The following is a 27,747-nucleotide window of genomic DNA, read 5'->3' as shown; positions in this document are numbered from 1 at the left end:
TTTCAGCTGGTGGGATGGGGTAACAGTTTTGTTTTTTTTTTTTAGACACAGTCTTGCTCCATCACGCAGACTGGAGTGCAGTGGCATGATCTCAGCTCACTGCAACCTCTGCCTCCTGGATTCAAGTGATTCTCCTGCCTTAACCTCCCAAGTAACTGGGACTACAGGCAAGCACTACCATGCCTGGCTAAGTTTTATATTTTTAGTAGAGACAGGGGTTTCATCATCTTGGCCAGGCTGGTCTCAAACTCCTGACCTCAGGTGATCTGCCTGCCTCAGCCTCCCTAAGTGCTGGATTACAGGCGTGAGCAACCACGCCCAGCCAGGATGGGGTAACAATTGATAAGCTAATATACAAGAACAAAGTCCATTCTCATTTTTGGTAAGACATGCTGTCCAAGAGTTTAACTTGCCAATAGGATCTATATAATTATTAAAAGAGATGGCTGGGGCGCAGTGGCTCACGCCTGTAATCCCAGCACTTTGGGAGGCTGAGGTGGGTGGATCACCTTGAGGTCAGGAGTTCGAGACCAGTCTGGCCAACAAGGTGAAACCCTGTCTCTACTAAAAATACCAAAAACATTAGCCGGGCATGGTGGCATGTGCCTGTAATCCCAGCTACTCTAGAGGCTGAGGCAGGAGAATCACTTGATCCCGGGTGGCGGAGGTTGCAGTGAGCTGAGATCGTGCCACTGCACTCCAGCCTGGGCAACAGAGACTCCCTCTCAACAACAACAACAAAAATTAAGAGAGATATGTAGGATTGTATTCCATGAACATGGATTTGGAGGATGAACCGCACTACAGCTAACGTAGACAATTTTTTACTTCATATGCTTAAACTTCAACATTGCAATTAGTATTGATTTATAATCTTGTCCTTAAAGTGGTTTCATACTTTTGTTTGCTTTATTTGATTATAGGTTCTTACGGAGAAAAAGAATGACTAGAACTAGTCACGTGAAAGAAAAAGTTATGTATCATCACTTAACATCCAAAAAACTTGGCTAGAACGGTGATATCATACTGTGAAAATTTTTTTAGTTGTTCATTAAACATACAACTAAATTTTTTCTCCATTCTTCAATTTATAGTCCCATTTACATCCTCTTTAATCCCAAGTAAAGGTCACTAGAGGATAAAATAGATTTAATAGAGGGAATTTGGGGGATAAGAAAACCAAGAATTTTTAGCAGTAAGGGAAGTGCATGGTCTTAATGTACAGTCCATAACACTTCTAAGATGGTCTTGTGTGTTGTATATGGGCAAAATGTGTTCAGAGAAAAGAGAAGTCCATTTTTCCTTCCACCTTCGAGCTCTCTTTAGCATAAAGAGTTCGCAAGTATCCAAGGCTGTGTGAGCCTTCAGAAATGAGATTTTGAAAAACTGACCAGGCTAAAGTCAGGTAGAGGAAAATTTACTGATCTTTTTGTGTGATGACTATTTTCAAACCTAAGATGCTTTAAAAGCTACTGCAGAAGCCAGGTGCAGTGGCTCACACCTGTAATCCCAGCACTTTGGGAGGCCGAGGTGGGCAGATCACCTGAGGTCAGGAGTTCAAGACCAGCCTGACCAACATGGAGAAACCCTGTCTCTGCTAAAAATACAAAATTAGCTGGGCGTGGTGATGCATACCTATAATCCCAGCTACTCAGGAGGCTGACTTAGGAGAATTGCTTGAACCAGGGAGGCAGAGGTTGTGGTCAGCCAAGATTGCGCCATTACACTCTAGCCTGGGCAACAAGAGCAAAACTCTGTCTCACACAAAGGGACAAACAAAAATACTGCAGGAAGCCACCATACAGTCCTGGAAGTCTGTCTTTAGACTTCTTCTATATGGGAGAGAGAAATCTATTTTTCTCTTATTTAAGCCTCTGTTATTTTGGGTGTTCTGTCAATCACAGCAGAATCTATTCTTCTTAATACATTTATTCAGGATGTTTGAAGATAATATTGCAAACTCTTTGGACTATTCAAAACAGGAAGAATAGGGGTAAATGTTAGTTGTGATCTAAGTTCAACATATGTAACACCATCTTCAGTATCTGAAATCTAGAATTTTTCCCATTTTATGGGAAGGCGGAGAGACATAAAGGTACATATAAGTAATTTTTCCCTTCAATTTGTTGTAAATCCTATATTGAGAATAAACACAAGACATCTACAGTGATAAGTAGCATTAAATCCAGGAGTGGCTTCTTTCTTGTAGGGTACTTTTTATAAGAGAGATTTTTATAACTTATGATAAGTTATAATCGGAATAATTTTACAACTTCTCCTTTATGGGTGGGCCAAAGTTAGGACATATAATGAGGAAACCAACAATGAATTCAAAGACGAGATTTAGAAAATGTGCCTCAAAACTTTTTGGAGCAAGGAGTTTGGTTTTGCTGGGCTGAAGCAATGCTGGGCTGCTGTGGGTTGTGGGAGATGGTCTCTTCTCTACCAGACTTAATAGCTCAGATTTTTCCCTGTGGGCCCTGAAGGTTGAAAACAGGGACAGGTTTTAACCAGACTTGATTTGTGGCTGATCCTGGACAGAAATGCATGACTTTTTATGCCAGACAATCTCTATTACTGCTTCTACTTACAGAAGGACATCTGTTTGGAAACCCTGGCCTGCCAATCTTCATTCCAGTGCGTCTCCCAGATGTCATAAGTGTGACAGGTTTTGAGTTAACATTCTTACCCAGACAGCCACCTCTGAGGTTGGTGGGAATACGGAAGCCAACAAGCCTAACCTCCCGGCAGGTGACAGCATGCCATTGACAGCTCCCTCCCCCTTTCAGCATTGGTCTCTAGCTCACTCCGCTGAGTGCAAAAGCACCATCTGCCGTCTTCCTTCTGTGATGAAGACAGATTCCACGGCGGGTGCAGTCTTGTCTTGTGTGGATTTAAGGCGCTGTCAATGCTGAGGAATTTTGCTCTATCAATTTTTTTTCCTGCCAGGATTAAAAGATACAGTAGCAGAAATTTCTGTATTTGACCTATGGCAAAGATATCTATTTCAGGATAAGAGAAGGTTTTATAATTTACTTCTTTAAAATAATTAATACCTAACTTTTGGTAACAAATAATCCAAAGATATACCAAAAAGTGTATAATTTATTCACTTTACCTCCATTTCTATTTCTCTGAAATAACCAATGTTAGCAGCTTAGGGTGTCCTTTTATGTATTTTTCTAGATTCACAGAAATATATTTATATATAGTCATACATTTAGATTTGGTTTGGTTTGGTTTTTTAAACAAAAATGAAATCATGTCATATACTTTTCCTCGCAACTTGTTTATTTCACTTAACAAATGCATCTATTGGCCATTTTCTTTTTTTTTTTTTTTTTTTTGAGACAAGGTCTCACTCTGTCACCTAAGCTGGAGTGCCCTGGCACAGTCACGGCTTGCCACAGCCTGACCTCCTGGGCTCAATGATCCTCCTACCTCAGGCTCCCAAGTACTTGGGATCACAGGCATGTGCTACCACGCCAGGTGACTTTTTCTATTTTTTGTAGAGATGGGGTTTCACCTTGTTGCCCAGGCTGGTCTGAAACTCCTAGGCTCACGTGATCCTCCCACCTTGGCCTCCCAAAGTTCTGGGATTACAGGCATGAGCCATGCCTGGCCTCCACTGGCTGTTTTCTAAAGCTGAAAACTAGTTTTAACATCCCTGTTCACCAGAAAACATTAATTGAAGGCATTTATCAAGAGGAACTACTACAGTTTCCTTTGGAATTTTATGAGCAACATGCAGTATACCTCCAGGACTTCAGTCATCTTTGTGGTTCTTAAAATCTGTGAGGCTTAGGTCTGGGGTCCTCCTGAACAGATCTGATGATTCACGAGCCTGAGGCGCGGGCTCCTTCAGTGAGTCCCAGCCTCTCACACAGTGATTTGGGGTTAAAACCAGTGTAACCGCAACTCCACATCAAGCAGAATTTTAGCTTAGTCAGTTTTGACATTAAGTTTGTAACGATCTACTAGTTTGTTTTCAATATTCTTCCTTTTTAATTCTGTCAATTAAAGCTTATCACTTGGGAGTTTGAAAATTGTTCTCTTCCTCCAGCTACTTTAAAAGGGAACGTTATATCCCAGTGACTAACTGGCTCTGTTAAATAGCTTATAACCATTCAACTAGACAATATGTGACAAAAGCTGTGGATGAAATGGCAAATGAGGATACTGACTTTTGAAAAGTTCTCATCAGAGGTGTTTAGCATCCCCATTAAGGCCATCTGAAGGTGGCCTCAATTCCACATCACCCCCACAGACATCTGTGAATTTGTAAGTGTAGTGGATTGCGATCTAAAATGATTTCTAACTGTGGGTCATAGTCACTGCTCTAGAAAGAAGTGAGCCATGGCATGGTGTCAAAAGTCTTCACACACACACAAAAAAAAAAAACATAGAAAAACCCTTCAACCAAGAAAACTGTTTAATAGACTGGATGCAGTAAGGTAGACCCCACTTAGACAAGTTCCTAGTAGTATCTGAGAAGAAGGAAGGCAGGGAAAGGGTTTAAAGGGTTAGTGCTGGACTGTAAGATAAACGATGGGCCGTGGGTGATAATGATGTGTGAGTGTATGTTCATTGATGGTGACAAATGTACCACTTGGGTGTGAGATGTCCATATTGAGGGTGCTGTGTCTGTGGGGTGGGACATGGTATATGGGAATCTTCTGCAGTTTCCACTCAATTTTGCTGTGACCATTAAATTGCTCTAAAAATAAAGTTAAAAGTTGATTATTTAAAAATATAAAAACAAAGGGTTTTGTAAGGCAGGGATTGGGCAGAGTATGCATTGGGCAAATATATGAGATGCAGTTTTGGATTATGAGCCCTACAAGGTGAGGTCTTAAAGGAAGCCATTGGACTTGAGAAGCTTGTTCTCCAGTTTTCTCTTCTAGAGAAAGTGTTTTCTGTAGCACACAGCAAGATTACTTTGATTTGATCTCAGTATTTTTTAATGAAGACAGGAGATTGGTCTCATTTCTCAGTGTGTTTCACCCGATTTTTTCTGAGGCAACATCTTCAGGAAAGTCGTAGCCCTAAATCTCATGGATAAACGCTGGCCAATTGCAGATTATGTTGTGGTAACTTTAAATAGCTTTGAAGAATGTTGGCCCCAGGGAATGTCAGGAATCATTGAGAGCAGGACAGTGATTCTCTGCCATTTTGAATAGCAGTCAGTTGGCCTCTGCCCTTTAGGAGTTGTTTAGATTGGGAACTTGGTTTCCTGAGTTGGCTCAGTTCCTAGGAAAACTTTGGAATCTTCCACTAAAATAGAATTAACTAGGCTTTGAAAGGCTAGGACTTCATAGAGCTACCTGGTGGTATTGGAAATAAAGCCCTGGGAGTTGGGCTTTCTTTTTCTTTATCATCCACTTTACCTGTACCATCTTCTGAACACACCGATTTATTAGTTTCGGGACACCTAGGGACCACAGTGCTGGACTAGAAAGGAACACTTGAGCACTACTGGTCATTGACAATTGAAGAAGATTGTATCCTGAGCGAATAGAGTGGTCAGTAACTAAACAGTTGTTAGCAAACCTCTGATAGCTGAACACTAGACTATTTTTACCATCATTTCTTTGTCTTTTGTTTTTCTCTGTGTTGCAGCTTAACCCCAGGGCCCTGACTTAGAAAGTTGTACTTACCACTCTCTTTCTTGGGCAGTCTTTCCACTTCTTCCGTTTCTAAGTAAAAACTACAGAGCAAACCTCAATTCATATTTAACATGAAGCCCCAGAAGGTAAATCCCAGTTCAAGAACCAAATTACTTATAAACACACAGATAATCCCTTGCTGGTCTAGGGTCTTTCTGTTTACTGTTTAAGCCATGAAATGGAATGTCTACTCAGTGTTATGGTTTTCACACTGGAGAAACACACACACACACACACACACACACACACACACACACAAAACCTTACACATAACCAGTGCAGAGTTCCCAACTTGCCTTCTGAAGACCAAATGAATACTCTTTTCAATGTGGTTTTTTTTTTTTGTTCGTTTGGGGTTTTGTTTCTTTTAAAACTACATTCAGGCTGGGCATGGGGTCTCATACCTATAATTCCAGTACTTTAGGAAGCTGAAGTAGGAAGATCACTTGAGGCCAGGAGTTGGAGACCAGACTGGGCAACACAGTCAAATCCCATCTCTACAAAACCAAATGAAAACAAACAAACAAACAACTACAGATGTTCGTCTGACACTATTTATAGTAACTCCTAAACCAATCCAGTATTCAGGGTCTGGATGCGATAAGGGTCTGTAGCTGAATGACTGACAGAAAAGACTGCTTGTTGATTTCTTTGCACAGTTGTTTGCTCAGAGGAACATGTATTTCTTATTTTTTGTTGTGAAGGAGAAGGTAATTTGCCGGGCCTGTGGTACAGGAAATCCTGCTCATCTGAGATACTGTGTCACCTGTGAGGGGGCCCTGCCTTCATCACAAGAGGTAGGTTGATTGCATGTGCCAACCCTATATTTAGTGGCTACTAAATTCAACGTTAATGATAATAGAGAAACAGAATCTGCCGAGGGGATTGGGGAGAGAGACCAAGAAAAGCTTCTCATGGTAAACTGAAAGCAAGATTTCTATATGTGGAGAGAACTTTGTATATTCATCAATACAGAATTGTTTGCAAAGTCTTAACTTCAAGAGGATTCAGTAAAATCAATTATTTCTTATGATTTTGTTTAATAACTTTGCATGGGAGGCTGGCATTAGCCTGCAGGAAGTGAACTCATTCACATTTCATTTACAGACAGGTATGTGTTGGTCATCCCCCACGACCTACACCCCATTGTCCACTGTCTTCATTGACTCTATGTGCCCACTGCTTTTTGAAATTGAGAACATCGTAGCCACCTATTTCTTGGGTTTCCTACCAGCCTCTTTTGAATGTTGAAATGAAGGAATAGGAGTAGATGCACTGTAAGTACAGTGAATAAGTTCAGTTTAGATGATCTATTTTATGTTTATAACATGTTTCTGATGAAATTAAAATTCCAGGTGACTCTTGCCTTGTACCATGAAAAAGTTGGCATTTACTAGCTGACTTAAAAGAAAAAACATGCTTCTTTTGGGTTGCTGTATATGTTTTAGACTGTTTGTGGAGTTTGTTCTCATCTCAGACAGATTTCCTCGTGAAACTGGACAATGCAGTTAGTATGGTCTACAGCAGCGGTCCCCAGCCTTTTTGGCACCAGGGACTGGTTTTGTAGAAGACAGTTTTTTCATGGACATGGAGGGGGGATGGATTCAGGATGAAACTGTTCCTCCTCAAATCATCAGTCATAAGTTAAATTCTCATAAGGAACGCACAACCTAGATCCCTCATGCACAGTTCACAATAGGGTTTGCGCTCCCGTGGGAATCGGATGCTGCCGCTGATCTGACAGGAGGTGGAGCACTCACCTCCTGCTGTGTGGCCCGGTTCCTAACAAGCCACGGATCCATACAGGTACGTGGCCCAGGCATTGGGGACCCCTAGTCTATATGATTAGTATCAAATGGGTGTGCACTCGTTTTTTCCTAAGCACCATCAACTAGGTGGCTAACAACAATGGAAATCTATTTTCTGACATCTCTGGAGACCAGAAGTCTAAAATCAAGGTGTTAGCAGGGCCATGCTCCCTCTGAAGGTGCTAGGGAATGAACTATTCCATCTTCTCTCCCAGCTTCTGGTAGCCTCAAGCTTCCCTTGGCTTCTAGATGCAGCACTCCCGTCTCTGCCTTTGCCATCCCATAGAGCTCTCCCCGTGTGTCTGCCCGTGTGTGTGCCTCTGTGTTCAGATTTCCCTTTTTCATAAGGACACCAGTCACACTGGATTCAGATCCACCCTAATGACCACATTTTAACTTGATTACCTCTGTACAGACCATTTTCCAAATAAGATCCCATTCTGGGGTACTGGAGGTTAGCACGTCAACATGTCATTTTCTGCGCAGACAGAATTCACCCCATAACAGTTGACTTGGACAAGATACCTTTTAATGTCATCTAATCATTGACAGTCTAACAGTAGTTGATTTGAAGGAATTCCTCTTGCTTCCAGTTTTATTGAGATATAATTTATATGCAGTAAAATTCACCTAGTTTAATTGTGTAGTTTGGTGAATGTTGGTAATTATATACAGTCATTTTTCACCACCACCACAATGAAGATATTCTCAAAGAGCATTTTTGATGGATATATATAATTCTAGGCTGACAGTTAATTTTCTTTCTGAAATTTAAAGCTGTTCCAAGCTTTTCTGGCCTCTATGCTTTCAGCTCAAAAGTCAGATGTAAATCAAATTGACATTTTCACATATGGGATGTGTCATTTTTCTCTTGTTGCTTTTATTAAGATTTGCTCTTTAGTGATGGTTTTTAGCAATTTGGCTATAATATACATTAGTGTGAAGTTATTCTGGTTGGTGTTCATTTAGAATCTTGTAGCTGTAAATTTCTGTCTTTCATCAGATTTGGGAATTGTTTGGCCATGATTTCTTTATTTTTCTACTCCACTCATTTTCTACTGTCCATCTCAAGTCCATATACACATCTGTTGAATTGTTTGATGTTATATAATAGGTCCCTGAGGACCTTTTTTTTTTTTAGATGGAGTCTTGCTCTGTCGCCCAGGCTGGAGTACAGTGGTGCAATCTCAGCTCACTGCAACCTCCACCTCCCGGGTTCAAGTGATTCTCCTGCCTCAGCCTCCCGAGTAGTTGGAATTACAGTTGTACACTACCAAGCCTGGCTAATCTTTGTATTTTCAGTAGAAACGAGGTTTCACCATGTTGTCCAGGCTGATCTCGAATTCCTGACCTCAGTTAAGCTGCCCACCTTGGCCTCTCAAAGTGCTGGGATTACAGGCATGAGCCACTGCACTAGGCCTGTTCATTTTTAAAAAATCTTTTCTTCTTTTCACACTGTATGATTTTTGTTGATCTATCTTCACTTACACTTTCCTTTACCATATCCTTTTAGATATTAAGTACATCTACTAAATATTTTATTTAAAATATTATCTTTTTCTATTCCAGAATTCTCACTCATTTCTGTTTTTATGTTTCTATTTCTTCGTTGAGATTTATTCTTTTTATTTATTGTGGACAGTATATATGCTTTAAATTTCTGGTTTGCTTCTTCTAACATCTGATTCATCTTAGGGTCAAACTCAGTTGGTTTTCTTTTCATGTGTGAAGTAGTAATTCTAGTTCCTTCCAGGCAGCACATTCCCCAAAAGCAAGCATACATATTATTATGCTTTGCCTGTTAAAGCAAAGCAAAAAAACAACAGCAAAACTCCCAGAGTGACAGAATCCAGAAAGTACCACAGCCAAAGATTCATAATGCTAGGGTACAGTTTAAAATTCCTCAATATACTAATTACAAAAAAAAAGTTTGAGGGGAGGAGGGATAGAACGTTTGGTCTCCATTCAGGTATTTTGTCTTTAGCTTAGCTGTGTCAAGCCCATTCTGTACATATGTTGTTCAGGGGCTGGTAAGAGATCTGAATACACAGAGAAGATCCCTCTTCTTCTTTCTTTCTAGGAGCTCCCTACCTCTTCAGCAGCCAAATATTCCCAGCTTCAGTTTTCTGGTTCTCTTGGCCAGAAATACTGTCTTGTGCCCCCCACTTCACATGCGCTATGTAGACTGCCCTTAGCTCCAGGGTGAAAGCCGTGAAGATGGGAATTGACTTTGTATAACTCCCCTCCTTCTTGTGTGTTCTTGCTGCAGGTGTACCTGCTTCTGTTCATTCTCCACTGCCTTCATGTATTATCAGCAGATTTTTTTTAAAAAATTGAGTCATACTCTATCGCCCGGGCTGGAGTACAATGGTGTGATCTTGGTTCACTGCAACCTCCACCACCTGGGTTCAAGAGATTCTCGTGCCTCAGCCTCCCAGGTAGCTGGGATTACAGGCGTTCACCACCACGCCTGGCTAATGTTTGTATTTTTAGAGACAGGGTTTCACCATGTTGACCAGGCTGGTCTCGACCTCTTGACCTCCAGTGATCCTGGCCTGTTCTCAGCAGATTTTATAGTTCTTTTCTATGTGGGAGTCATTTGTTATGGTCTTAGGTTACCATTGCCAGAAGGAAAAATCTGTAGTTTTTTTTTAAAGATGATTTCTGTTGCATACGATGTGTTTCACAACTGAGACTAAAAACAAACTAATATGGTGGTGAATTTAATCAGAAAACATCTATTTTCAAATCAAAGCTGGTGTAATTTTAGGGTTGTCTGTTGTTGAGAGTCATCTGTTAATGTGGTTTCAGACTTGCTACCACTCTCTAATCATAAAATGACATGGTATAATTTTTTCCAAGGCACCAGAGAAAGTAATAGTGAGATAGGAAAAGTGTAAAACTAGAAAACAATAGAACTGGAAATCTTGATATAGTCTTACCAATATGTTTAAGTAAATTGCCAGCAGAAGCTTTTCTCATTCTTTCCTCAGGCATTCAGTACTTCTTATGTAAATAATAAAACCATTTAAATCAATTTCGATAACTGTCAGTGATATAACTGTTTCTAGGTCTCATCTATCAACAAAACTATTTTCAGAATAATCCCCAAATTGAATTCTTTCTAAAAATTGTATTTCTATCTGAATGGTATATCAGAGCTAGACGCCACAAGGACAGTATTTGTCTCTGGAGTCCGTAGTCACAATGCATGTTCGTTCTGATAGCTTTATGTCTTTCCTTTGTTTAGCAGCATTAATATGATGGGGTAAGATAACTCTTCTTTCTTTTCTCTTTTTTTTTTGTTTTTTGATCAGTAAGACTATCAGAAAGATAACTTTTCTTTCTTTAAAGCGATGTTATATTTAAAAGCTACTTAAACAGTCAGTACATTTCAATGAAAAGTCTGAAGGCTTTGTATTTAGAAGCCCAGGCCAGCAAGCTTTATACCAAAGTCTTGTTTTAAGAATAGGATAATTGAAATGTAAGTTCTGAAGAAAAAGTTTGCAGAGAATTTGTCTTTTATTTACCTGAAGGACTTTCCCTCTAATTATGCAGAAGTCAGGGCAAGCACACACAAAGAAAGCCTCTGTTCTTGGGTGTCTGGATGCTGGGGCTGATGTAAATAATAAACCTCTCTTAGATAGGTTTCCATTCTAGATAACAGAGCTGGCCCTGAAGCAAAACGGGATACAGCTGGGCAAATAGAGTGAACTAAAATTTGTGTCTTTGAGGGAAAAGTGCCCTTAGCAAATGTTTTCCCTGGTGTGTGCATTCTTAGTATTGTGCGGGGCATATGTGGCAATACACGCATTCAGTTACCAAGTAAATCAGTCATTGACTCAGTAAAACTATTTGAGTGACTCCCCTGTGCCAGGGTACCAGGACTGTTCTCTTTGGGGGGAATAGAAGTGAAATTAAAGTGCTTTCTCCTCTAGAAATCAGGATCTAGTGGAAAACAAGGTGGGAAGGGAAGGAACCTGGCCAGTGCAGCTTGGCTCTGTGCTAAGCATTCCTATCCACTTGACTGTTGGTAATCGTCTGAAACCCTTGCAGACCTGGGAGGAAGCTATTCTATTGAAGAGGCTGTATGGAGTCAGGGAGAGAAGCCAGGCTTTAGAATCACATGGCTCTAATCGTGTGTCTCACCCTCTCTGTGTCCCTGTGCTCTCCCTCTGTAAGATGGGGACAGTGACGGCACCCACCTCCCAGGTCTGCCAAGGGACTCATTCGAGGGTGCGGGGCAGTGTGGGAGTCGAGTCTGCACGTGGTGGGTGGTCAGGTAGCAGCCGCTGTGCTGTCACCTCCATTTGGGAAGTGAGCAAGTCTTTTACCAGGCAATAGTGAGGAAGCAACAGGAACACATTCAAATCTAGGTTTACCTAACGTAGTCCCAGGAATTCTCACGAAACAATTCTGCCTCTGTCCCCAATATAAAATAATTCTTCCCATGTGTCAAGAGTGGGAAATCAAGTCACATTTTTCTATGGAAACCAGAACTCCAAAGGATAGAAGATGAGCCTTAATCATGGCCCCTTAGGTAGCTCAGCTCTCTTCTTCCTTCATTCATATTGTTCTCTTAAATCAACAGTAGGCCTTGCTGTCCTTGATATTAAAGATATTGAAAAATACTAAGATGTGCGAGTGTCACACTCAAGACCAGTTTCATTGACTTTCTGTGACCTCTATGAAGGAATGTGTGCTATGTACTAATTTATTCATTGGTGAAACCCATCATAGCTGTACTCCTTTGGGCAAAAAAAAAAGAGACAGTATTTCCAGGGCTTATATTATCTCAGGGCTTTTTATCTTTTTTGAATTGGGAGGGGGATTAGAGAATATAGTATTGATCTGCCTTTAAATGACATTTCATACAGCAGTCGCTGTACAGTGGGGATAAAGCCCCGCCTCCGCCCATGCAGAAAGGGGGGACCATTTCCTGCTCCAGATGTGGTCGCTGGAATCTCTGGGAGGCATCCTTCTGCGGCTGGTGTGGCACCATGGTGGGTATTTTATTTATTATTATTTTTTAAATCAGGAGACCTTCAAAGCTACTACAAATCAACATGGTGGGTATTTTAAAACTGATGTTCTGTATACTTAGCACCTTGCCACTGGCCTGGAGAGAGCCAGGCAAATCTTCCATGGCCTTGCAGAAATCATTTCATGTGATTTCGCTACTACACCTGTAACCTAAGAATCTGGAGATAGAGATAATTATCTTACATTAAGAGCCATCTCTCGTGACTGTTTTGATTTGTATTTCTTTGAGGTTAAACCTTTTCACTCATTTATTGACTACTGGCATTTTTTTAAATGAGTTCTGTCTGCCTGCCTTTATAATAAACCACTCAAGACTATGTATTTATTCATTTATCTAAGTATTGTATGCAAAGAATAAAAAAGTTTTAGAGTGAAGGGTTAGTTTCCTTTCTCATCTAAGTCCCAGAGTTCTCCTCTCAGAAGCAATTGCTAATACCCAGTCCTGGAGCTGTTCTTTCAGCTATTCAATGCATGTGTAAGTAAACTGGTGCTATGAACACTGATCCAGTTATTTTCACTTAGCAACATATCTTGTTAGTAACCTCCTCATTCTTTTCAGTGGCTTCATAATCCATTGTTTGCATGTATGTCCTGTGATCTATTTAGACCATCCCTATTGCTGGATATTTGTGTTGTTTTCAGTGATTTCTTTTAAAATCATGGTGCTTTAGGGGTTGACCTGGAGTACTTATTTCTCTACTTGTCCCTCTGTGGGATAAATTCTGGAAGGTAGAATGGCTGGATCAGAGAGTGTAGTGTGGGCATATGTTATTTTATATGGTATGAGAATAATTTACATGAGGAAATTTTAACTCTAATATTCATAAAGACATTTTCTATCCTCTAGCTTGGCATTCCTGCTGGCTGCTCTGTTTGCCCTAAATGTGGGGCCAGCAATCACCTATCTGCCCGATTCTGTGGCTCCTGTGGGATTTGTGTGAAGTCCTGGGTGAGGCTCAGCATGGACAGAGGCCTGGCTCTAGCTGCTGAGGAACCACGCCCTTTTTCTGAGGTGAGGCCTCCCCCATAGTAAGAACTCGTGCCCGGGAAAAGGATGTAACTCTGAATGTGTGTCCTCGACCCTGTGAATCAACCCAGGGAAGAGACCCAAAATACTTAGAACTTTCACATGGAATTTCAACTGGGTGTGTAAATAAATGCAGTCAATTTAGATTTTAAACACTCGAATGATTTCTTCAGAAATCAAAGATCTAAATGGGCACATTTGTGTCTAGTAAATTGAGGTCTGTGTCATTGCAGTTGCAAGGCCGTGGACGTAATGCCACCTTAGAATGCACTTCTCTTGAATTTCTTGCGTAGCATTCTGAGAACTTTTCCTTCCCTTTTTTATATTTTAGAAAACTTAGGTATATAAAATTGCTTCTGTGATCTATAACAGCTGGGCATAATTTGAGGAAAATCTCTCCAGGTTATTTTCAGAAGTACTTAAGCTCTAAAACTGGCTTTGTGTTAGATTTTTATAATTTTATGAATTTCTCTAAGCTGGATAAATACTTTTCATGTTCCTTCTTATCTCTTCATTATAAGAAGCTAAAGATGGATAATTATTAGAGGATACACTCCGCACTTTGTATACAGTTTTAGGGAATTCATGGCTTCTTGACCCAGTTTGAAAGATTTAAATCTTGGACTGCCACTAGCCCTTATTCCTTTGTGCAAATGAAACAATGCTGTTCTTTTCTTAAGACACATGACTGCCATCTATTGGAAATGGCTTGTAATATACTGGTTTCTCTACTAGAAAAATTATTCTAATACATATGCAAATATATGATGTTTACCATGTGAATGGTATTATTTTCAATGCAGTGACCGTGTGCAGTGCACAACCCACACAATCTTACATGATAGTCCTCTCAGGTCCTCAGGTTCAGATGCAGGAGAGTATATTAGCGGAAATGTTGGTGACTGGTAGCTGAGTGTGTATGAGTAGTGAAGTCTATGCTCTATTGCATTATAGAGCTGAAAAGGCTGGATATCTTCCAGGCAACAAGCAGGCCAGCAAACATCCCTTGATTTGCTGAATTTTAGATAATAAATGGCTACTCATGGATCAGGCTGGGAGTTGCTGGGAAAGACAGGAGCAAGGAACATGAGGCAAAGGCTGGAAAACCCTTTTAGCTCAAAGTACAGTTTTTTTGAGCTATATTTTATTCCTGTTAGAATTGTTTTCTATAAGTAAAATGGAAGATTGATTAAATTATATTATAATTTTAAAAAATGTTTTCTGCCTCACTTATAGCCCCGATGTGCCTGGCAGTCTCTGAATATTCCTTTGCCCAGATCTGATTCTGGGACTAAGAGGGACATAGGCACACAGACTGTTGGCCTATTTTACCCATCCAGCAAGCTGCTAGCAAAAAAGGAACTGGAAATAGTCTCTCAAAAGCAGAGGCAGGAGAAAATGAGTGACCACAGACCCCTTCTCACAGCCATCAGCCCAGGAAGAGGTAAGGGGGAGGATGCCCTTTCTTCTGGTTGGGAGGGAATTCACTCTTTCTCTGAAAGGACATTTCATTTTCTCTTCCTTTTAGATTTATTTTTATGTGTAAGAAGTAAGTTTCTTTTTTTTTCCAAGTAATTTTTTTGTATGAGAAAGAAGCTCTTCCTGTTAGCTCTTCCTTAAGCCTTCAGTATTCTGATGTTTTAGCTCATAGCCCTGTTGTCTAGCTCCTCAGTCACATGGTGCACGTGGGTTTCTTTTGTCATCGTAGACATGTTATTAGTATGCAGTGCTATTGCTATCTGCCATTAACCCTTTTTTTATTTCGGTAAAATTTATATAACATAAAATTCACCATTTTGACTATTTATAAGTGTATAATTTGGGCCAGGTGTGGTGACTCATGCCTGCAATCCCAGCAATTTGGGAGGCCAAGTCTGGAGGATCTCTTGAGTCTAGGAGTTTGAGACCAGTCTGGGCAACAAAGTGAGACCCTGTCTCTACATTTTTTTTGTTAAAGCAGTCAGGTGTGGTGGTGCATGCCTGTGGTCCCCAGCTCGCTGCTTCAAAATTCACTTTGAAAGTTAGTCTCCATTGCGGTGTTATCAAGCAGTGGGACCTTTTGGAAACTGATCATGAAGATGGAGCCCTCATGAAAAACCTTATGAAAGGACTGGAGGGAACGATCTAAGGCCTCCTTTTGTCCTTTGGCCATTCCTCCATGTGAGGACACAGAGTTCCCCTCCTTTGGAGGGTACAGCAACAAGGCACCGTCTTAGAAGCAGAAGGACCAGGCCCTCGCCAGATACCTAATCTGCAGGGACCTTTATTTTGAACTTCTAGCCTCTAGACCTGTGAGAAATAAATTCCTGTTCTTTCTAAATTACCCAGTCTCAGATATTTTGTTTATAGCAGCACAAATGGACTAATACAGTTTGCTAGTATTTTACTTGAAGACTTTTGTGTCTATAGTTATAAGAGATGTTAGTCTGCAGTTTTCTTCTTTCTTTTTACTGTCTGTCTGATTTTGGTATCAGGATAATGGTAGCCTTATTGAAACACTTCTTTTTTTTTTGTATATGTGCTGTCGAGGCAAGCCCTACTTCTTTTTTTGTGAAGTGCTTATGAAGAATTGGTATTAACTATTATTTAAATTTTGGTAAATTACCTGCGAATCTATCTGGACTTGATGTTTGTTTAGTGGACACTTCTGATTACTCTTTACTTTTTGTAGGTCTATTCAGATTTTCAGTTGAATCAGTTTTGGTAGTTAGTGTTTTTCTAGATATTTATCTGTTTCATCCGATTAATTTATTAGCATACAGTTGTTTGTGATGCTCTTTTATAACCTTTTTTATTTCAGTAAAATTGGTGATGACATCTCTTATTTCTAATTCTAGTAACTTGAGATGTCACTTTTTTTGGTCAATCTTGCTAATGGTTTGTCAATTTCATCGATTTTTTTCCTAAAACCAACTTTTGATTTTATTGATTTTGTATTATTTTTATATTCTGTATTTCATTAAATTCTGCTCTAGTCCTGATTTCCTTCTTTCTTCTTAATTTAAGTTGACTTTGCTCTTTTTCTGGTTTCTTAAGGCCAAAGATTAGGGTGATAATTTTGAGATCTTTCTTCTTAATATGAGCATTTGCTGCTATAAATTTCTGTTTGAGCTTTGCTTTCACTGCATCCCAGAAGTTTGGTGTTCCTTCATTTCTTTCTTTTCTTTTCTTTCTTTCTTCTTTCTTTCTTTCTTTCCTTTCTTTCTTTTCTTTCTTTCTTTCTTTCTTTCTTTCTTTCTTTCTTTCTTCCTTCCTTCCTTCCTTCCTTTCTTTCTTTCTTTCTTCTTTCTTTCTTTCCTTTCTTTCCTTTCTCTCCCTCTCTTTCTTTCTTTCTTTCTTTAGATAGAGTCTCTGTCGCCCAGGCTGAGTACAGTGGCACAATCATGGCACTCCGCAGCCTTGACCTCCTGGGTTCAAGTGATCCTCTCACCTCAGTCTCCTGAGTAGCTGGGAGCACAGGCACAAGCCACCACACCCGGCTAATTTTTAAACGTTTTTGTAGAGATGGAATCTCACTGTGTTGCCTAGTCCTATCTCAAACTCCTGGGCTTAAGTAAGCCTCCCACCTTAACCTCCCGGAGTGCTAGGATTACAGGCATAAACCGCTGTGTCCAGCACCATGAATCAGGGCTTTTTGTCCATTCTGACAATCCCTGTTTTTTTTTTTTAATTGGATTGTTTCATCCATCCGCATTTAATGTTATTATTGATAAAGGTGGACTTATCCAATTTGGTTTTTTTTCCAAATGTTTCTAACTGCCTTTTTTGTTCCTCCATTGCTTCTTTACTGCTTTCTTATGCATTGCATGTTTTCCAGTGTAACATTTTGATTTCTTTAATGACTTTTTCACTACGTAGTTTGAGTTATTTCCTTAGTGGTACTGTAGGGTTTCCCTCATACCACTTACCAGAGTATGCTTCAGGTTTATACTAACTTAAGTCCAATGAAATATAGAAATACCCTATAATTCAATTCCCTCTTCCCAATTTTTGTGGCATTAAAATTTTATTTATTATATTTTACGTTCTGGGGTATATGTGCAGAACATGAGGGTTTGTTACATGGGTATACAAGTGCCATGGTGGTTTGCTGCATCTACCACCCCATCATCTACATTAGGTATTTCTCCTAATGCTATCCCTCTCAAACCCCTCCACCCCCCACTATCCTTCCCCTAGCCCCCCACCTCCCTACAGGCTCTGGTGTGTGATGTTTCCCTCCCTATGTCCATATGTTCTCATTGTTCAATATCCACTTATGAGTGAGAACATGAGGTGTTTGGTTTTCTGTTCCTGTGTTAGTTTGTTGAGAATGATGGTTTCCAGCTTCATCCATGTCCCTGCAAAGAACATGAACTCATCCTTTTTTATGGCTGAATAGTATTCCATAGTGTATATGTGTGTGGCATTATTTTCTAATATAACATTATATTTATGTTTACATATATGTTATAAACTCGAAACACTGTTGTAATTATTAGTTTATAACATGTCTTTTAAAGATGCTTCAAGAAAAAAGAACAATTATATATTTGAGGCTTTTGTTACATTCATCTTCCCCATTTATAGTCCTTTGGATTCATTTCCTAAGCTCAATGAAGCTTTGCTCTTACCTACCTCCTTTGTGTTGTTATTGGTCAATATATTTTATCTCTATTTGTTACAGGCCAAACATTATAATTATATTCATAGGATAAGAAATATGCATTTATAATATCTTCTATAATTACATAACTTCCTTTATTGGTAGTGGTTATGTGGGAGGGGGGATTCATATAACTCTCTAGGATCATTTGCTTTCAGCCTAAAGAACTTCCTAAGAATTCTTATAAGGTGGGTGTGCTAGCAATGCATTCTCTGTTTCTGTTAAACTCCACTAGCTATAAGATTCTTGCTGTACAGTTATTTTCTTGTAACACTTTGAATATGTTAATCTACTGTCTTCTGGCCTCTACTATTTCCGATGAGAGTTTTGCTGTATTGGGGATCCTTTGAAGCTTAGGAGTCACTTCCGTCTTGCTTCTTTCAGGATCCTCTTCTTGTCACATTCTTTCAGCAGTTTGATAATGTGTCCTGCTGTGGATCTCTTTAAGAGGTTCTTTTAAACATTTTTTTCAATTTTTAATTTTTAAAATATTTGTGGGTACATACTAGGTGTATATATTTATGGGGTACATGAGATATTTTGGTAGAGCCATGTAATGCATAATAATAAGAAATTGCATAAACAAACAAACTTGGAAAATGAAAACTAATAAAAACTGTACATTTCATCCCCCTGCTTTTAAACTTTTTGTTTTTTCTCATTAGTCTTATTGTGCTGTCTTAAAAAGTTACTGGAGTTATTATTTTTGATTGTTTTATAATTTAGTCTTTCTATTTAAGTCAAGGGAAGTTCACACATCACAATGCGCATGTTATACTGTTCTGTGTTTCTCTGTGGCTCACTGCTACCTTCGGATAATTTCTTCTTGCTCATTAACATCCTTTTCTTTCGGATTGAGTAGCTCCCTTTAGCATTTCTTGTAGGACAGTCTGTATTGATGAAATTCCTCAGCTTTTGTTTGGGAAGATCTGTGTTTCTCCTTTATGCTTAAACGATATTTTTGACAGATATACTATTCTAGGGTAAAACTTTTTTTCTCAGCATTTTAAATATGTCATGCCACTCTCTCCTGGCCTATAAGATTTTTGTTGAAAAGCCTAGTGCAAACGTATTGGAGCTCCATTGTATGTTATTTCTCTTCTGTTGCTGCTCTTAAGATACTTTCTTTATCCTTGACCTTGGAGAGTTTGATTACTGAACATCTTGGGGTAGCCTTCTTTGGGTTAAATCTGCTTAGTGTTCTATAACCTTATTGTACTTGAATGTTGATAGTTTCAGAAAACTTCCGAAAACTATCCATTTGGTTTTTTTGGTTTGCTTTTTTGAGATGGAGTCTTTCTCTGTTGCCCAGGCTGGAGTGCAGTGGTGTGATCTCAGCTCACTGTAACCTCCACCTCATGGGTTCAAGCAATTCTCCTGCCTCAGCCTCCCAAGTAGCTGGGATAGTAGGCATGAGCCACCACGCCTTGTTAATTTTTATATTTTTGGTAGAGATGGCGTGTCACTACGTTGGCCAGGCTGGTCTCGAACTCCTGACCTCAAATGACCCACCCACTTTGGCCTCCCAAAATGCTGGGATTATAGATGTGAGCCACTGTGCCTGGCCTGATAGTATCCCTTTGAAGAAACTTTCTTCTCCTGTCTCTTTCTCTACCTCCTCTTGAAGACCAAAAACTCTTAGATTTGCCCTTTTGAGGCTATTTTCTAGATTTTTGATTTTTTTTTTTTTAGATGGAATCTTGCTCTGTTGCCTAGCTGGGGTGCAGTGCCATAATCTTGGCTCACTGCAACTTCCACCACCTGGGTGCAAGTGATTCCCCTGCCTTAGCCTCCTGAGTGGCCACGCCCGGCTAATTTCTTTTTTTTAATTTTAGTAGAGACAGGATTTCACCATGTTGGTCAGGATGGTCTCGATCTCCTGCCCGCTGTGGCCTCCCTAAGTGCTGGGATTACAGGAGTGAGCCACCGTGCTCAGCCTATTTTCTAGATCTTATAAGGTGTGCTTTATTGTTTTGTATTATGTTTTCTTTTGTCTCCTCTGACTATGTATTTTTAAATAGCCTGTCTTCAAGCTCACTTTAATTCTTTCTTTTGCTTTATCAGTTCTGCTATTAAGAGACTCATGCATATTTCAGCATGTCAATTCTGTTTTTCAACTCTAGAATTTCTATTTCATTCTTTTTAATTATTTCAAACTCTTTTAAATTTTTCTGATAGAATTCTGAATGCCTTCTCTGTGTTATCTTGAATTTCTTTGAGTTTCCTCAAAATAGCTATTTTGAATTCTCTGTCTGAAATGTCATATATCTCTGTTTCTCCAGGATTGGTCCCTGGTGCCTTATTTAGTTCCTTTGGTGAGGTCATGTTCTCCTGGATGGTAATGATGCTTGTAGATGTTCTTCAGCATGTGGGCCTTGAAAAGTTAGGTATTTATTGAGGTCTTCACAGTCCGGTCTTGTTTGTGCCTGTCCTTCTTGGGAAGACTCTCCAGTTACTTGAAGAGACTTGGATCAAAAGCCCCATAACACTGTGATTTTTTGCAGACTTGTAGAGCTACTGCCTTGGTGGTCTTAGATAAGATACAGAAGAATTACCTGGATTACCAGGAAGAGACTCATGTTCTTTTCACTAACATTTTCCCAGACATACAAGATCTCTCTCTCTGTGCTGAGCCGCCTGGAACTAAGGATATCGTGATACAAGCACTCCTGTGGCCACCACTATGGGGACTGCGTTGGGTCATACCTGAAGCCAGTATAGCACTTGTCCTTGCCTAAGGTCCTTCTCTTCTAGGCAGTGAGTTCTCCCAGGCCTTGAGCATGTCCAGAGATGCTGTTGGGAGCCAAGGGTTGGAGTAAAAAACCATAGTAATTTACCTGATGTTTTATTACACTGCACCTAATCGTAATACACTCAAATCATAATACAGAAAGTCTTTCTTGCTCTTCCCTCCCCTTTCCACAGGCAGAGGAGCCTCTCCTCTCCCTGTGGCCACCACCACCACTGATCCACAGGTCCACAGGGGGTTCCGCCAGGCCACTGTTCGCTTAAAGCCCAATGGCTCTTCTGTTAGCTTGTGGTGAATGCTGCCAGGGCTAGGACTCATCCTTCAGGTCAGTAGGCTCCCCTCTTGCCCAGGGCATATCCAAAAATGCTGTCTAAAGGCCTAGGCCTAGACTCAGGGACCCCAAGAGGCTGCTTGTTGCTCTACCGCACTGTGTCTAAGCTGGCACCTAGGGTGCAAGATGAAGTCCTCTTTATTTTTCCCGCTGCTTTTCCCAAACAGAATGAGTCTTTCACCATACCCATTACAATGTGCTGAGTCTCCCCTGAAATTAGCACATAGCAGAGCCCAAGGCCCACAGCATACCCGCTGGGTATTGCTGGTGGTTATTTGGGGCCATGGGCCCTTTAGTCAGCAGATGATGAATCCTGCCAGGACTGGAGGCTTCCCTTCAAGGCAGTGAGTTCCCTTCTGGCCCAGGGTATGTCTAGAACATCATCTGGGAGCTAGGGCCCAGAAGGGGGGCCTCACAACTCTGCCTGGTGCCCTGTCCAACTGTGGCTGAGCTGGTATCCAAGATAAAAGACAAAGTCTTCTTTACTCTTTACTGTACTCTCTTTAAGTAGAAAGGAGTCACTTTTGTTGCCATGAGCTGCACTGCCTGGAGTTGGAGGAGGGATATTACAAGCCCTCCTTAAACCATGCTAACTGGTGTCTCCCTAGGTCATGTGCCACCCTGGTTTATTACCTCTAACCCGAGTCTAGCACTAGGAGTTGCCTAGAAATTTTAGTCTTTGTGTCCTACACTGCCTTTCAAGTTTACCTATGATCCCAGAGCAACTCAGCCTGCAGTGGCGAGGCTTGCTGAGAAATTCAAGTTCAGACCACTAGGATGAGCGATTTCGCTCTGGCTAGGGTTGGTCCAAATGCTCCCTCCATGTGTGGGCACTGGCTGAGCCCAGCATGGATTTATTCTCAGTTGTGACAGGGCAGTACTGAGTTCAGTTTAAAGTCCTCCAGTCACTGTGCTCTCCCTTCCCAAAGTGCACACATTCCCTTTTCATGCTGTATAGCTACTGCTGGGGCTTGGGGAAGGATGGTATCAGTGATTCAAGACTGTCTCTCCTGCCCTTCTTAATGCCTCCTTCCACAATATGAAGTTAAAACCAGGTACTGTGATTGCTTACCTGATTTTTGGTTCATGTGATGGTGCTTTTCTGTGTGCAGATAGTTGTTAAAATTGGTGTTCCAGTAGCGGGGACGAATTGAGCTTCTTGGATGTGTAAATTCATGTCTTTTATCAAATTTAGGAAGCATTTGGCAATTATCTCTTCAAATATTTTTTTCTGCCCCATTTCTCTGTCTCCTTTTCTTCTCAGATTCTCATTATGTAAATGTTGGCATGCTTGATAGCTTCCCATGGGTCTCTTAGGCTCTGTTTATTTTTTCATTCCTTTCTCTCTTTTTATATTGTATAATATCTATTGACCTATTTTTCAGTTTGCTTATTCTTTCTGATGCTAGTTCACATTTACAGCTGAGCCCCTCTTGTGAATTATCTATTTTAGTTATTGTACTTTTCTGCTACCTGTTCTTATTTGGTTTTTCTTTAATATGTTTATATTCTCTTTTTCAGGAATACTTCTTACTCCTTTTTTTATTTTTATTTTTTATAAGCAGAGTCTTGCTCCATTACCCAGGCTGTAGTGCAATGATATAAATCATAGCTCACTGCAATCTCAAACTCCTGGGCTTGAGCAATGCTCCCACATCAGCCTCCCAGGTAACTGGGACTAGAGGTGTATGCCATCATGCTTGGCTAATTTTTAATTTTTTTTGTAGAGATGGGGTCTCGCTATGTTGCCCAGGTGGTCTCAAACTCCTGGCCTCAAGCAGGCCTCCCACCTCAGCCTCCTGAAGTGCATCATAATTTTTTTTTTTTTTTTTTTAAGAGGCAGGGCCTTGCTCTGTCACCCACGCTGGAGTGCAGTGGTGCAATTATAACTGACTGCAGCCTCCAACTCTTGGCCTCAAGTGATCCTTTAGCCTCAGGCTCTCAAGTTGCAGGGACTACAGGTGCATTCCACCACTCCCAGCTCTTTTTTTTTTTAAGCATGATTTCCTTTAGTTCCTTGAGCATATTTATAATGGCTGCTCTGAAGTCTTAAATTCATCAACATCTAGTTGCTATCACAGGCAGTTTCTGTTGGATGTTTTTTTCCCTGTGTTTTAGTCAGAGTTTCCTGTATCTTTGCATGTCTCAAGATTTTTTTGTTGGAAACTGGATGTGTTAGATAACATATTGTATCAACTCTGGGTACTGACCTATCTTCCAGGCTTGTTATTGTTATTTGTTTGTGTGTTTGTTTAGTGACTAACTGGATCATTTTAGCGAACTCTGTTTTACCCCTGCAGTGTGGAGCTTCTGATGTTCCTCCATGGACAGTGTAACCTTGGCGTGCTCCCTGTCACCGCCATAGGATTATGGTGGTTTGGTGGGTCTCTCTTTGTCTCTTTCCTGACCACACCTAGCCATTAAGCTCTACTTATTGTTGGATGATTTCTCTATTGTTTTCAACCATGACCTGGGCCATAAATTGCTTCACAGATGGGTTTAATTAAATTTGGCATTCTTTACAGCAGGGGTGTTTAATCTTTTGGTTTCCCTGGGCCACGCTGGAAAAATTATCTTGGGTCACACATAAAATTCACTAATGCTTAGATAGCTGATGAGCTAAAAAAAAAAAAAAGAAAGAAAGAAAACAAAAACTCATAATGTTCTAAGAAAGTTTACGAATCTGTGGTGGGCACTGTGGCTCAAACCTGTAATCCCAGCACTTTGGGAGGCTAAGGTGGGTGGATCACTGAGGTCAGGAATTCGAGACCACCCTGGCCAACATGGCAAAACCCCATCTCTACTAGAAATACAAAAATTAGCCAGGCATGGTAGCAGGCACCTATAATCCCCAGCTACTTGGGAGGCTGAGGGAAGAGAATCATTTGAACCCAGGAGGCGGAGGTTGCAGTGAGCCAAAATAGTGTCACTGCTCCTGCCTGGGCAACAGAGTGAGAATATGTCAGGAAGGAAGGAAGGAAGGAAAGGAAGGAAGGAAGGAAGGAAGGAAGGAAGGAAGGAAGGAAGGAAGGAGGGAGGGAGGGAGGGAGGGAGGGAGGGAGGGAGGGAGGGAGGGAGGGAGGGAGGGAGGGAGGGAGGGAAGGGTGGATTACAAATCTGTGAGGAAGGAAGGAAGGAGGGAAGGAAGGAAAGTTAGTTTACAAATCTGTGTTGGGCTGCATTCAAAGTCATCCTGGGCCACATATGGCCCGTGGGCTGTTGAGTTGGACAAGCTTACTTTATAGAGATAGTTTTTTAGGTCAGTGTTTGACTATTTTTCGTATTTCAGAAGGGCTCTTCTTAGCTGTTGAGTTCCCTGGTCCTTTGAGGTAAACTGGCCAGCCTATTTAGCTCATATCTCTAGTGAATCTTCTAGTCTTTTCATTGCTTTTTAACACAACCTCTATTGTTTTGAAAGCAGCCTTAGGCTTGAACTTTCCCACACTCTGTTGCAAATGAAGTCTGTTCCTTTGGGGAGAGATTCTGACCTCTGGTTTTTGACCTGCCTCTTCCCCTGGGCAAAATCTCTGAACCCATGCTTTGGATGGCGACAGTGGCATACTTTTTTCAATGGGGCACCATTGCTTTAGGGGCTGGGTAAGCAGCAGAGCAGGGTGCAGCTGTAGCCTTTGTTCTTCATGACTTGCTTCTTTCAACATTGGACTTGTGCTGAATGAGCCAGGAATAGGTGGTCTGGACCCCAGCATTCCCAGTGTCCCAGATCCGGGCAGAGAAAGCGAGCCCCAGCCTCTTGACATTTGTCTGGAACTTAGCCTGTACAAAGGGCAATTGGGACAGGATGAGAAATACTAAAGTCCCTGACCTTCCTCGGAAGATGTGAGGAGAAGGAGCCCTGTGTTCTTGGCCGCACCTATATGGAGTGGAGTTTCCATCATGCTCAGTTGAGAAGGAGTGGAAGGGAGTGGGCCATGGTTCAAATACCACAGACTCATGATTCTGAGTTTTGGTATACATTCATTAAACTTTTATTTTCTATATAGCTTTAGAACCATTTCTAGAGACTTAAAATAGTTGTGATGGGGTTTGCTGTTTTTTTGTTTTTTTTTTGAGACGGAGTTTCGCTCTTGTTACCCAGGCTGGAGTGCAATGGCGCGATCTCAGCTCACCACAACCTCCGCCTCCTGGGTTCAGGCAGTTCTCCTGCTTCAACCTCCTGAGTAGCTGGGATTACAGGCATGCACCACCATGCCCAGCTAATTTTTTGTATTTTTAGTAGAGATGGGGTTTCACCATGTTGACCAGGATGGTCTTGACCTCTTGACCTCATGATCCACCCACCTCGGCCTCCCAAAGTGCTGGGATTACAGGCTTGAGCCACCGCACCCAGCTATTAACCAGTTTTTAACACATTCTTTCTTCCTTCCCTTCCCTGTCCTCCTCTTTATTCTCCATCACTTGCATATCCCACGGTCACCTTCCAAAGAAACCACCTTTCCTAAGTCTTTATGTCAGTTCTGCTTTCAGGGAAACCCAACTAAGAACACTTAGGTTCTTTTGTTTAATGTCACAATGACACATGGGGTAGGGGGTATTAGTTCCATTTTATTAGGTAAGAAAAGTAAGGCATAGGGAGATGTAAGGATCTGGCTCAACATCCCTTAGCTAATAAATGGTAGATTTAGAAATTAAATGCCGGCTTGTCTGAACTCCAAATCATGTGCTCTTTCCACTGAACCATGCTGCATGACCTTGGAAAAACTCTCTGATTGCTTTCAGCTTAGTGTCTTCATGTGGTAGGTGGGATCCGATGTGGGTTTACAGAGTCAAGTGGCCACAGGGCACAGCAGGGGCTGTGGCCAGCTGGAGAGCCTGTGCCCTGTCCAAAGCAGCCAGCTTCTCTTTGGCCTCAGGTGTTCAGCCTGTGTGGGAAGGTGAGCCCAGTGCCCCTGCATTTTCCACCTGGACATGAGAAACGAGGCATGAAACTCATGTGAAATCTCTCAAGTTTTAAAAGGCGTCAACTAATTCAAATGTGTCTTAAACCCTATGCAGACTGGAAAGGGGCCCAAGAGAACTTTTTGGAGTGATGGAAATGTTTTATATATTGATTGGGGTGTATACATTTGGCAAGCCCCAAACGGTACATTTAAAATATTGTGTAAGGTCTGGGTGTGGTGGCTCACACTTATAATCCTAGCACTTTGGAAGGCCGAGGCAGGAAAATCACTTGAGCTCAGAAGTTTGTGACCAGCCTGGGCAACATGGTGAAACTCCATCTCTAAAAAATATAAACCCTAGCCAGGCATTGTGGTGCATGCTTGAATTTCCAGCTACTTGGGTGGCTAAGGTGGGAGGATCATCTGAGCCCGGAGAGGTCAAGGTTACGGTAAACCATGATCACACCACTGCACTCTGGCCTGGGCAACAGAGTGAGATCCCATCTCAAAATAGAATAAAATAAAATAAAACATTAGGTAAGTTATTATAGGTGGTATAGAATCACAGAAAAAGAAAAGACCGCATGTGTGGCAATCAAAATATATTCTTTTGAAATTCTTTTTTGTTGAGATGTGTTGGTCTGTCACCCAGGCTAGAGTACAGTGGCACAATCTTGGCTCATTGCAACCTCCTCCTAGCTGGGACTACAGGTGCATGCCACCATGCCCAGCTAATTTTTGTATTATTAGCAGAAACAGGGTTTCACCATGATGGCCAGGCTGGTCTCGAACTTTTGACCTCAAGTGATCCATCTGCCTCGGTATCCCAAAGTGTTAGTATTATAGGCGTGAGGCAATGCGCCCAGCCTCTTTTGAGATTCTGCGATATTCTATGATTAATCACATGTAGCAAGAAGCTGGGGGCGGGAAATGGAACTTGTTCTAGGACATAGTTGAAGTTCAGTAAGGAAAGTCCATCACAAAGTTCGACAAGGGAAATTAACCTCTCTGAGAACATATGTTCCATGCTAGCATTTTTCTTTCTTAGCCTCAGGAGAATCATCCAGATGGCTGGGTTTCTCTTCTTAGGGTACTGGAGAAGACAGCTGGATCACATCTCTGCTCACCTCAGGTGTTATGCTCAGAACAACCCTGAATTCCGGGCCTTGATTGCAGAACCCAGGATGGGAAAGGTGGGTGAGATGAAATTTCCACTCCACAAGTGTCCACGGTATCAGGCTGATGGAACCCTCCATGGACTTTGCTGAAACTGCATCTTGCCTGGTTCCTTTCTCTTTCCTGCTCTGCTTTCTATAGTTTCTTACTCTTCAGCCTTTTAAGCTCTTGCTAATAAATCACTTGCACGTGAAGATTGTCTCAGAGTCTGCCTCTGGGGCGCCTGACCTAAGACAAAAAGATTCTGAACATCTCATGCTTAGATGCCACATTGGAAATTCTAATAGTCAGAATGAAAAGTCCCAGAACAGTTTAGTCCAGCCAGATTGTGGACTGAAATCGTACACTGTTAATATATAGCAATAGTAACATAAGAGCTGCCATTTTATGGTAGACCCAGCATC

The 27,747-nt window shown here is 41.1% G+C and overlaps 1 protein-coding gene across 37 annotated transcripts in view; it reads left to right on the top strand.

Moving 5' to 3' along the window:
- Positions 1 to 27,747, top strand: part of DZANK1 (double zinc ribbon and ankyrin repeat domains 1) — an 86,933-nt gene that overhangs the window by 38,453 nt on the left and 20,733 nt on the right. For 23 of the 37 annotated variants that reach the window (XR_013535135.1, XM_078371444.1, XM_078371437.1 and 20 more), the window contains 5 exons: positions 6,371 to 6,463; positions 12,352 to 12,477; positions 13,365 to 13,529; positions 14,781 to 14,988; positions 27,257 to 27,360. Coding sequence is in view for 36 of the 37 variants with exons in the window: in XM_078371444.1 (XP_078227570.1) it covers positions 6,371 to 6,463; positions 12,352 to 12,477; positions 13,365 to 13,529; positions 14,781 to 14,988; positions 27,257 to 27,360 (696 nt within the window). In the remaining variant the exon portion in view is untranslated. The remainder of the gene's footprint in view (positions 1 to 6,370; positions 6,464 to 12,351; positions 12,478 to 13,364; positions 13,530 to 14,780; positions 14,989 to 27,256; positions 27,361 to 27,747) is intronic. The other 14 variants (XM_078371458.1, XM_078371451.1, XM_078371447.1 and 11 more) reach the window with 1 other exon arrangement.

Source organism: Callithrix jacchus, chromosome 5, assembly GCF_049354715.1.
Source record: "Callithrix jacchus isolate 240 chromosome 5, calJac240_pri, whole genome shotgun sequence".
NCBI classification, from domain to species: Eukaryota; Metazoa; Chordata; class Mammalia; order Primates; family Cebidae; genus Callithrix; species Callithrix jacchus.
This window is presented reverse-complemented; position numbering and strand designations above follow the sequence as displayed.